This window comes from Dreissena polymorpha, chromosome 1 (genome assembly GCF_020536995.1).
Source record: "Dreissena polymorpha isolate Duluth1 chromosome 1, UMN_Dpol_1.0, whole genome shotgun sequence".
Taxonomy (NCBI): domain Eukaryota; kingdom Metazoa; phylum Mollusca; class Bivalvia; order Myida; family Dreissenidae; genus Dreissena; species Dreissena polymorpha.
Genome location: NC_068355.1, coordinates 67,649,791 through 67,662,804, shown reverse-complemented (window position 1 = coordinate 67,662,804; position 13,014 = coordinate 67,649,791). Strand labels below are relative to the sequence as shown.

The 13,014-nt window shown below is 33.7% G+C and overlaps 1 protein-coding gene across 1 annotated transcript in view; it reads left to right on the top strand.

The window, feature by feature from the left end:
* The window catches only part of LOC127833614 (leukocyte receptor cluster member 1 homolog), a 30,489-nt gene that overhangs the window by 7,390 nt on the left and 10,085 nt on the right, over positions 1-13,014 (top strand). The window contains exons 2-5 of the mRNA XM_052358979.1: positions 4,746-4,845; positions 5,411-5,510; positions 9,137-9,222; positions 9,994-10,111. Coding sequence (XP_052214939.1) covers positions 4,746-4,845; positions 5,411-5,510; positions 9,137-9,222; positions 9,994-10,111 — 404 coding nt within the window. The remainder of the gene's footprint in view (positions 1-4,745; positions 4,846-5,410; positions 5,511-9,136; positions 9,223-9,993; positions 10,112-13,014) is intronic.

Genomic DNA, 13,014 nt, shown 5'->3' with positions numbered 1-13,014 from the left:
TCAATTCAAATTTATGCAAAAACTAATCATCCGATTTTATTGGTTTATACGTTATCATGTTGCTTTTTAATTCCTCTTTCAAAAAAATATAACTTTTAGTATATTTCCGTTGTTATTTATTGATGTATAGCGAGTTAAACACGAGTAATACACATTTTATGTTTTACCCACGCGCGTTTAACCTTGTCGATACTTTGTTACGTAACCAGTAGCTATGGATAAGCGTACATCGAAGCGCCGAGGTTATACATTTTGATGTACCCACTAACGTCTTTTTTCTAATTTTACTTTTATTTCTCGGCCGATTTTGACAAATTATATATCATTAGAAAGCCTACATTTCTAAGTTTTCAGATATATAAATACATTGTATATATGAAGTTTTACCTCTAATTTGGGCAGCCCGGCGAGTTATAAGTTAACTTTAACTTTGGAAATATCATACCGTTTTAGAATCTATATTTACGGTAAACATGGTCGTACTTTATACAGATTTGTAACGTTTATATTAGGAGTTCAGTTTTTTAAACTACATCTTGCTTAGGAGAATAGAATTCTGTATACGAAAAAAAAATGGGTTTAAAAATGAAAGTAAATAAGGAATGACTTTGTACGAAAGTAGCTCGCGGTCATAACGCTACGAGCTGATGCTACCGTCTTGGCGATTATGCTTTTGTTTAGATACCGACCATTAAATTTCCGTTGCCAGGATTAATATATTTTTGATCGAATATATTGTTCACGAAACATATCAATAAATCTTACTATTCATGAAGCTTAATAAATTAACGATTTCAGCTCTTGTTTATAACACTGAAAGGGTGATAATTTTATATGAGACCTCGTATAATTGTTGTTGTTGTTGTAATACAAAAAATAGAGAGGTCATTGTTTGAAGCTTTTACACCTTGATTAAGCCTCATCAGGGGTGTGTGTGCTTGATTGTAATACCCATTAATGGCACGCTCCCAACCAGCTCTTGTTTATAACACAGACAGGGTGTTAATTGTATTACCAGACAGCGTATATAGCGGACCCTCTTGCTATTTTTTGGCTTTGCATACTTCAAATAAAATGGGTGTCAGAACATTCATCATTTGTTGTTAATTTTCAAAGAGGTTATTATGTAAAATTGTATGAAAGGTTATTTACCTTAAATTATCAATTACTTAAAATAATTTAAAGATTCTTGAAAATCCTGGCCGAAAAATATCATGCGGGTCCTCTATATACGCTGTCTCGTAATAAAATTAACACCCTGTCTGTGTTTTAAACAAGAGCTGAAATCGTTAATTTATTACGCTTCATTTATAATTAGCTTTATTGATATGTTTCGTTAAGAAAATATTTTAATATATTCCATAACAAAAATAGAATAATCATGACAAAGTAAATGAAATGGCCGGTATCTAAACAAAAGCATAATCGCCAAGACGGTAGCATCAGCGACAAAGTCATTCCTTACTTAATTTCATTTTGAAAACCATTTTTTCTATCGTATACAGAATTCTATTCTCCTAAGCAAGATGTAATTTTTAAAACTGAACTCCAAATAAAAACGCTACAAATCGGTATAAAGTATGAACATGTCAACTGTAAATCTAGACTCTAAAACAGTGTGATATTTGCAAAAGTTAAAGTTATAACTCGCCGGGCTGCCCAAATCAGAAGAAAAACTTATATAATTTGTCAAAATCGGCCGAGAAATGAAAGTATAATTTAAAAAAAGATGTTAGTGGGTACATCAAACTGTATAATCTCGGCTCTTCGATGTACGCTTATCGATAGCTACAGGTTACGTAACAAAGTATTGACAAGCTATTTGCCGATACGCTCCCGTTTCATATCCGTCTCATCTAGAGTCCGTGTACAAACAAAGCTGACCATTTTATAAGCCTTTTAAAATCTCTACACATTCACAGACATCATGCGAAAAAATCTTCTATTGGGTGATAAAATCAGCTAGCGTTATTTGCATATGTAGCTTTAAGTTGTACAGTGAAGATACTTATGTCATAGATAAATGATTAAATTGTGTTAAGAACCAGATTCAAAATCGCTTGTAGAATAAATATTGTGCATGTTTTTAAACACAATATAGCCAGTAGTTGGTAAATTTAAATATTGTGTAATTATGAGCTTTCAATAAATTGTCCTTTGTTTTTTTCCACTATTATGGGAATAGGGCTAAGGCCCTTCTGGTTGGGAAAACGGCACTGTTTTCACAAAAAATTGGAAATTCGTTTTGGTTTTTCGCTTACAAATAACTTTAATTTGAGCATGTAATTGTTATATTTGTTATGGTTCAACTAATAGAGCTGAATAGGGAGATGAACTGAATCTTGTGATTTCTAAAGAAAACATTTGTTTGCAGGGAAAGGGGGCAAACCTTCAAATATAAATTTTAGGCTTTTTTTTTAAATATATATAGTTTTTTAGTCACAGTAAGGGGCTGCATGCATTTGACAAAGTCACAATTGAACATGTATTTTCAATAACCATGAGCAGGCCTTTTAATCAGGATATTGGAAGAAGGCCCTAGCCTTTCAAATTGGGAATTTCATGCGCGATAACTGCTCGTTTTGGGAAGGCTGTCTTTTAAAAGTTTTTGAAACAGGGTCTTTTTCATTGTGCAGACGTATTAAAAGACACATTGTGGTGCATTCTTAATCATGTTAGTGCTCATTGCTTTCCATTTGGGAGATGCCCAATATGTCTAAGTAAAAAAAATAATAAAAAATTTTTTTACAATTTGGGAAATTCCTCTATTAATTTTGAAAAAATGACCTTAATTTCAATTGAGAAGGGGCCAAATTTCGGCCCCTGTTATATAAGGGTGAAAAGCCCTGATGAGTGACAAACCTGATAATACATGCCCCCAAAAAAATATTTTTTCAGTTTATTGTATTCTTATGTAAATAAATGACCACATATATGAACATTTTTTTTTTTACAATTGTATTGTTAAAATATGTTATCAGCAATGACACATGTGAGAATATTGAGCAAAATCACAAGAAATATTCTACGTTTTGTTGTTCCTTAATGATGGTTTTGTTGAAATTGTTCATGTTTTATTTTTTAATGTTTGTGAATATTCATTTCCATTTTTGGGGATAAGTAACTGACACTGGTATTCCAATTAAATATAATTTTTTCCAATAGTTTCACTCAGTGAAAAATGTTAAATGATATAATGTTCTATGAAATCTTTTTTTTTCATCAATAAAATTATCGATAAAATATTCCAAATGAAAAGCCTATAATAAAATTGATTTATACATGGTATGAATTAACCCCAGCAAATACATGTAGATATTCCAGGGTTATGATGATTGTAGAAACAATATTAGAAATACTTCCAAAAGAACTATCAGGATTCAAATAACTGAATATTTAAAACATATTTTTGCTTTATATATAATTTGCACAGACAATAATGTGATGATGATTCAATGTTTTGAACCTTGTAGCTGGCATGTTTGGACAATAATGTGAAGATGATTCAATGTTTTGAACCTTGTAGCTGGCATGTTTGGACAATAATGTGATGATGATTCAATGTTTTGAACCTTGTAGCTGGCATGGTTGGACAATAATGTGATGATGATTCAATGTTTTGAAACTTGTAGCTGGCATGTTTGGACAATAATGTGATGATGATTCAATGTTTTGAACCTTGTAGCTGGCATGTTCGGACAATAATGTGATGATGATTCAATGTTTTGAAACTTGTAGCTGGCATGTTTGGACAATAATGTGATGATGATTCAATGTTTTGAAACTTGTAGCTGGCATGTTCGGACAATAATGTGATGATGATTCAATGTTTTGAACCTTGTAGCTGGCATGTTTGGACAATAATGTGATGATGATTCAATGTTTTGAACCTTGTAGCTGGCATGTTTGGACAATAATGTGATGATGATTCAATGTTTTGAAACTTGTAGCTGGCATGTTTGGACAATAATGTGATGATGATTCAATGTTTTGAACCTTGTAGCTGGCATGTCAGCACAATAATGTGATGATGATTCAATGTTTTGAAACTTGTAGCTGGCATGTTTGGACAATAATGTGATGATGATTCAATGTTTTGAACCTTGTAGCTGGCATGTTCGGACAATAATGTGATGATGATTCAATGTTTTGAAACTTGTAGCTGGCATGTTTGGACAAAAATGTGATGATGATTCAATGTTTTGAACCTTGTAGCTGGCATGTTTTGACAATAATGTGATGATGATTCAATGTTTTGAACCTTGTAGCTGGCATGTTCGGACAATAATGTGATGATGATTCAATGTTTTGAAACTTGTAGCTGGCATGTTTGGACAATAATGTGATGATGATTCAATGTTTTGAACCTTGTAGCTGGCATGGTTGGACAATAATGTGATGATGATTCAATGTTTTGAAACTTGTAGCTGGCATGTTTGGACAATAATGTGATGATGATTCAATGTTTTGAACCTTGTAGCTGGCATGTTCGGACAATAATGTGATGATGATTCAATGTTTTGAAACTTGTAGCTGGCATGTTCGGACAATAATGTGATGATGATTCAATGTTTTGAACCTTTTAGCTGGCATGTTCGGACAATAATGTGATGATGATTCAATGTTTTGAAACTTGTAGCTGGCATGTTCGGACAATAATGTGATGATGATTCAATGTTTTGAAACTTGTAGCTGGCATGTTAGCACAATAATGTGATGATGATGCAATGTTTTGAACCTTGTAGCTGGCATGTTCGGACAAAGAAGAATATTGAGAGAGTGCGCAGAGACGAGGCCCAGGCAGCTGAGGAGGAGAAAGAAAGGCAGCGAAAAATAGCATTAGCTGTAGGGTGCTTTCTTGTGATATTAAAAGAGCTAAGTCTAGCACTTTTAGCACTGTAAAAATCAATCAATGCCCAATTTTTCCTAACAAGGATAATACAATTATGTGGATATTGTCGGTCAGAAAAAATAACAGGCTTGAAATACGGAGGCACTTAATCTCCATAATATTAAACCTTTGAGCGCTGGAACCGGATTTTGAAGGCCTTTGCAAACAGTTTGGATCCAGATGAGACGCCACAGAACGTGGCGTCTCATCTGGATCCAAACTGTTTGCTATTCTGATAGTGTTCTTTGAAAAAAATCACAGAAAATGTTAATTTTAGAAATTCAGCAGAAGACATTTTAGCAGAAGACAAATTTCTCAGCATGCTAAGGGTTAAAAAAAATTATGCAATACTTAAATATTGAAAAGAGCATGCTATAATTGAATTAAGATTATTTCAACATTCTTAAATCTTAGAAGTCATTTTGCCCTTTGAATATGTTAAAATTGAACTTCAATAAAGGTATGTGAATATGATTACATGTATTTTGATTCACTGTTTCATGTTTTTGTGTTTTAAAGGAACAAGAGGCTCGCACTGATCTGCTGAGGAAACGGTCTCGCATCAGAACTGAGGGAGAGATTGAACATGATACTGATAAAGTGCAAAAATTGGACAGTGGTATTTATCAAATATTACAAGAACTGTCACCGTGTACAGGCTGTCAAGCGGTCATACTTTTTCCTACTATTTCCTACTTTTTCATCAGGATCCTACTTTTTCCTATTTTTTTACCAAATCTTCCTACTATTCCTACTTTTTCATTTTCAATGGAGAATTATTTTTTTTCAAGAGTTTATTTAGTAAACTTGCAGGACGAATGAATCTATGGCATGACTGTATCCCTGTTAATGTGCATTCATCTAGATGAGACCTGACAACCCATGCTGACTGTCTGCTAGCACCTCTTCAGGAAGCATAAATATTTATTTCTTATGTAACTTTTGAAATTATTAACAAGTTTTTTTTTAAGTAACAATAGTGCCTAGTTTACTTCCTTAGCATTTGTACACTGCAGACTTCACTACCTTACACAGTTCCCAGTGATGCAAGAGCTGAGGGAACCCATTGTTTATTCCAGTTTTATTTTGTTTCCATTGACAACAATTTGACCAAACCTTATGCATGTTTACATGATATTGCTGTTTGGAATGTAGAGATATAGAGATACATGTATTGTATGAGTGGTTATGTAATATGGAATTTATTACACAAGTTATTTGAAAAAGATAAAATGATGCTTTGCCGAGTTTTCATCATTTACAAATATAATGTAATAAATTCTGTATTACATGACAACGGGTATGATGTTCTATTGATATCCTAGGTACATCATGTTTAGTAATTAAAGATAAATGCACAGAGCCTAAATGCCCTGATACATTTTTATGCTCCTGGTAGGGTGGCATATAGCAGTTGTACTGTCAGTTCGTTTGTCTGTCTCTCTGTCTGTCTGTGTGTTTGTCCGAAAACTTTAATATGGGCATAACTTTTGCAATATTGAAGATAGCAACTTGATATTTGGCATGCATGTGTATCTCATGAAGCTGCACGTTTTGAGTGGTGAAAGGTCAAGGTCATCCTTCAAGGTCAAAAGTCAAATATATATAGCTTCAAAAAGTCAAAAAATACAATCCAAGGGAAGTTATAAGCTTTAAGAGGGAGATAATTTCTAAACCTGCCAAATGATATATTGAAATTTTATTTCAAAGCGGCGCAATAGTGGGCATTGTGTTTCTGACAAACACAATTCTTGTCTAATGATGCCATAGCTAGTGAGGTAACTTTAAGGTGTTACAGCGTAGTATTAAAATTATTAAACGGCATTATTACACTTCCGCGAAGTCATCAATAATGTAAAAACCATTATTTGAAACTGGAATAAACAATATAGTGCAACTGTTTCATTGCCCAATCAATGATGTCATAAAAGATGTCAGATGATAAGGTCTATCTCCAGTTGCATAATCTGCTCTGCAATGACCAGTTATTTTGAATGTAACTTAAGTCATTATAACTGCACCCTATTGTCAATTTAAAGGTTTCACGATGTAGCTGTAGCAGAGCATTGACACTGCTTTATATATTAGTATTCATATTGTACAACAAGTTAGTGTATCACTAAATTTGGTCTTCTGCCTAGATATAACATGCACAATATATTACCATTTGTATATCGATACACAGAAGACCTCTAACCACTTATTTGATGATACACCAAAATGAACAGCATCTAATTATACTTCTTAATCAGAGTAGCTTTGCTTGAAACTTAATTATCATAGATACACTATAAGTGCTAAAATGCCTAGTGGGAAAACAAAAACACAAGGAAAACATGAAATACATGCATGATAATTCACAAAAGCGTTTGTTTGGAAGTGCTCCAAAGCCAAGCAGCTCTCAGGGTGGTGGGGATAAATCTTTCTGTATGCAAGTACATCCATCACACAAGGAACAGATGCAAAAGGCTGAAATCATCTGGGCCCTTAAGGTAGCTTCAAGTGGGTATCCATACAGAACATGTGATGGCACTCCTGCTCTGTTTCCAGCTATGTTTCCTGGACCTGTGGCTAAAAAATTAGTATTATGTATTCCTACTTTTGAGGGAAAAGTTCCTACTTTTTCCTACTTTTTTCCTTTTTTCTTGCAAAAGTAGTTCCTATTTTTTCCTACTTTTTGAAAAAAGGTCACTTGACAGCCTGAGTGTAGCATGGACAGTAGCTTTATTAACTTCTTGGCAATATGCAGATTGGCTTTCAATTTTTTTTGTTAAATAATAACAGCAAAAAGTTTAGTTAAATAAGGTCACTGCACTTAAAGTTGTTCATACACCAATTGTTTGCTTAAAGAAAATAGCAAAAAGTTAATTTAAAGAAGGTCACTACACTTATAGTGGCTCATACACTTAAAGTGGCTCACACCAAACATCATGTCTCACTTTTTATATCAGAAATATCACAAATTATTTAAAGATATATACATGTATGTTAGAATTACACCAATTACTGGACCTTATTACAGAAGTGAGTATTTTAGCATGGCATATTTTGCTTTGATGAACATCATTATGTTGCTCATAACAATTGCACCAAGTGTTTTTGGTTTTCCAGAGTTTAGTCTCTGTTTTTCAGTTCTTCAGATTGTATATTGCTCATGTCCTTTGCACTATTATATAGTTTCTGGTGTTTACTTGCATTGTTCTATGTTTGTATGTAATGTCTGAGAACAACTGAATGCTTGATCCTTATTTGTCTAACAAGGCCATATTGCCTTTGTCCACATTCAACTGCTCAAATTGCCGTCGCCGTGGTGTAATGGATATGGTGTCCGCCTAGCAACAGGGAGGTCACGGGTCCAATCCCCACCGAGGGAGCGTTCTTTAGATCTCCCCCAAAGACACCAAGTACTGGTTCTAGGCCCAAGAAACGGACTCGAGAGCGTTTATATAAGCCTAAAGCTTTCGATACAATCAAGCTAAAATAAATAGGTTTAAACTAAACTAACTGCTCAAAAATTTGTTTAATGTACATAAGCATTATGTTTTTCATGATAGATATCAGACAACAAGATTCAAATGTATGTGTGGCTATGTTGCAATTTTGCAATGCCAGCAAAATTAACCAAAGTTGAATTAAAGAATATCATTAAATAATTTGTATGAAGGCCTGTCCATTAGATTCGTGTTTAATAATTACTTTGTATTTACAAATGCCAACATATTTCACACTTTATTTTTCATCTTAATTTCACTTTAAATTTTGTAACAATTATAGCTTTGATGGGAAAACCCTTATATGTTACAAGTTTTACAGAAGTTTCATTGTTGTGAACTGATTTACTGTGGTTTGTGAAATTTACCTCCCTTTAACTTTTGCTTGTATACCAATCCTCCAAAGTGAATACTGCACAGAAATTCGAAACAAGAACAGAACATTAAACAAGGTTTTGTATATATTCAGATTTATTACAATAATTATAACACTCACCTATACAGTCCATCACGAAAAAGGTCCAACACTAACCTATACAGTCCTTCACGAAAAAGGTCCAAACACTCACCTATACAGTCCATCACGAAAAAGGTCCATGAAAGAGAAAGGTATATTTTAAAAGAAGCTGGTATAGCCATTTCTAAAATTATCTACAAAATCAGGATTTCTCATAACATTTTGTAAAAATAAAGTAATGTTATGTCCAAGATAACTGTGAAGTATTTGCCATTGTATCTTTTTTTCATTTTACAGAAGCTGAAAGTGCTGTACCCAGTTCATCTGTTGATATTTACACTCCTCAAGGGCATATCAATTTTTTTAAAGACATTGAAGCAGGGGTATAACTTTTTATTATTTTTGCTTTTGTTCGTTTGCTTAGAACAGCACACTTGTCTGAAGCCATAACCAAGTGAAAACTATTCTGGGAAAGTTTACAATCATTAATCATGTAACTGTCTGTGAAAAAGGACAACTCATAAGAATCTAGGGTGCAAAATAACAAAACAGCATCATGCATTTAAAAAAAAAAATTAACAAGTGTCTAGATTTGTATGCCCCCAAAGGAGGGCATATAGTGATCGAACCGTCTGTCAGTCCGTCCTTCCGTCACACTTGCGTTTAGGTTTCGCGTAAAGGTTTTGAAAAAAGCTTATAACTTGTATGTCTCTTCACATAGCAACTTGATATTTGGCATGCCTGTGTATCGAATGGAGTTTCACAATTTGAGCGGTGAAAGGTCAAGGTCATCCTTCAAGGTCAAATGTCAAAAAAGCATGTATCAAAGCGACACAGTAGGGGCATTGTGTTTCTGACAAACACATCTCTTGTTTAAATGTATATAATCACAAAATTTTCTTAAACTTTAAAGACGACAATTGTTTGTTATTATTCCCTTAACTTTCAATTTTCACAGGTACTTTTAGACTATTTGGACAAGTTTATGCTCGATGAATAGAGTGCAAAATTAATGGGTCCACAATAATGTGAAAGTCGTATGTTTTGTGTGAATACTGTTATTTAATTGATAAAGTTAAAGATGATTAATTTAATCGCTCATAATGTGGCAGCAACAACAGAAATTATATCTTTGAAATGTTTCTCATGTTCAGGATGTAAAGCAAGGAACAAACAAAGAATATGAAAAAGAGAAGAAAGAAGAAAAGGAGAAATGGGAAAAAGATATTGGCCTTCTCAACTACCTTGGTCAAAATTCAGTAGAAAAACAGGGTATGACTTTTGTAAAATCTGTTTTGTTGTTTAGCTCACCTGAATGGAAAGTGCTCATGGAGAACTATTGTGGTAGTGGCTCCCAGTTTCCCAGGTATAGTGTTGTGTATAGTACCGTAATTACTCTATGTTTTCAGACACTCTAAGTTTTCGGACACCCCTTTTTTTGGCAAAAATAACTATTTTTCGTGACTCTTAATTTTCGGACACACGAATTTTCGACCATAATTAATGTCTCTAAGTTTTCGGACAGTATATTTTCCAGCGCTATTTTACATAAGGTCGGTCCTGTTTTCGATATCTAATGACACTTCGATCATGGGGTTTTACAACAAGATTAACATCATAAAACATGGCAGGTGCATGCCTGAGGGCAACGGACCATTACATTTGAGCTATTGTGTAAATTACCTTGTAAACCGGTATAAAACAATTGCTTCGCCCGATAGCATAAGCGCTGTGACAATTACCATGGGTAGTGCCAATTAACAGTTTAATTATCAACCGCAATGGTACTACAGCTTCTCAGTAAAATAACTGTGACAAATACTAAACACTTCAAAATGTGATGGAAGGCGTTAGACAACAACTATCGGAAATGAACAAACAAAGAATTCATATATTGCTTTTTTATCGCGTTAATTACAGGTTCATACTAGGGATTATCGGTACATCACTTGCTCATCTTTGAACTCGTTGGTCAAAGTACAACCTTGTAGTAACTTTCTGTCAAATAAATTAAGCATTTAAAATTATTAAAAATGCATTGAAAACAAAAATAACTAATTTATACTATACGGCATGGTATTCTACAAGCGCGTGCTATTACCGGTATTCATTGATACAATTGACGCTATTTTTGGACACTTCAATTTTCGACTCTAAGTTTCCGGACACCTGTATTTTGTGAATATTTTTTGTATCTAAGTTTTCGGACACGAAAAAAATTAATTATTTTTAAGTGTCCGAAAACATAGAGTAATTACGGTATGTCACCCTTCTTCAACAATTTCCTTTAAAGGACATCTCTTCCATAAACACTTTTGTGGATTTTCACAAAACTTCAAATGAATGATCCTTGGGTGACCCTCTTTCAAATTGTTCTGGTTTAATGAATATGTAGGCCACCAGAGCTGAAAATAAAACATGGAAACATGACAAATTATTGCATCTGAAACCAAAAAATGGACTCAAAAAAGAAAAAAGATTTTTTTTTAAATAATACCCCTGGCGTCCAAACCCACTATTCTCTATTTGTCCTGGGGATTTCTTGCTGTTTAATTTCTTTGAAAGGACCAGATCCCAAATCAAACTGATCGGATACCAACATTTTGTTCTTTTCCTATTGTCAATAATAATAATACTTTTTCAATTTAGAAGGAAAAAGATCAATTTGATTTCTTTTAGTGTTTATTGACTTAAGAATTACAAACTAAAACACCTTGATTTTTTATAACATGCTGAAGATTTCTTCTCTCGGTAACTGGGTAACATTTCAGAGACAGAAAAGTGGTTGATACAAGATCAAAACAAATAAAACAATACTGTCCAATTGGGATCAATGCCAATTTTGGGATAAATTAATGCAACAAAGCGGAATTATGCGACCATGTACATGTAGTAAGAATTGCAACAGTTCGAAATATTATTTGCGATCATGACAAAATTCAGTCTAGCAACAGTAAATGTTAAGCTAAGAAGATATTAAAGGTTTGATGATAGTTTTGAGGGTAATTCTTAGAAAAGCAGATTTGGAACAGCTCTGTAAAAATTTAAAAAACCTGAATAGAAAAATAATGATGTGAAATGACTCTTGGAAATAATATGCTCATCAATTCGGTATTTATGCTGTTTTTCAAACGTTCAAAATACATTTTGTGACAGAATAGACTATAACGCCATGTTGATCACTGTTTAATAAATGTTATTTTTATGCCCCCTTTCGAAGAAAAGGGGGCATATAGTGATCGGACTGTCCGTCTTTTCATCTGTCTGTTCGTCTGTCTGTCTGTCTTTCCGTCACACTTTGCGTTTAGGTTTCGAATAATGCTTATAACTTCTATGTCCCTTGAGATATAACCTTCATATTTGGTATGCATGTGTATAAGGACAAGGCCTTTCCATACGAACAAAAAAATTTACCCCTGTGACCTTGACCTTGAACTTAGAGTCCACATTTAGGTTTCAAAATCTGCGTTTAGGTTTCAAAAAATGCTCATAACTTCTATGTCCCTTAAAAAAAACACCTTCATATTTGGTATGCATGTGTATATGGACAAGGTCTTTCCATACGCACACAAAAATTTACCCCTGTGATCTTGACCTTGAACTTAGGGTGTGCGTTTAGGTTTTGAAATCTGCATTTAGGTTTCGAAAAATGCTCATAACTTCTATGTCCCTTGAGATATAACCTTTATATTTGGTATGCATGTGTATGTGGACAAGGCCTTTCCATACGCACACCAATTTTGACCCCTGTGACCTTGACCTTGAAGTTAGGGTCTGCGTTTAGGTTTCAAAATCTGTGTTTAGGTTTTGAAAAATGCTCATTACTTCTATGTCCCTTGAGATATAACCTTCATATTTGGTATGCATGTGTATAAGGACAAGGTCTTTCCATACGCACACAAATTTTGACCCCTGTGATCTTGACCTTGAACTTAGGGTCCGCGTTTAGGTTTCGAAATCTGCGTTTAGGTTTTGAAAAAAGCTCATAACTTCTATCAAACGTTTATAGGGGGCATAAGTCATCCTATGGTGACAGCTTTTAATTTTTATAAAGACACATTAAAAGTTGAATGTGTCAATATATCATTATTTGATGAAAAAAAATCGCTATTAAGACCATTTGTCGGTTGAAAAATGCCCATTTGACCAGACTGCGTTTCTCAAAATTGTGAATT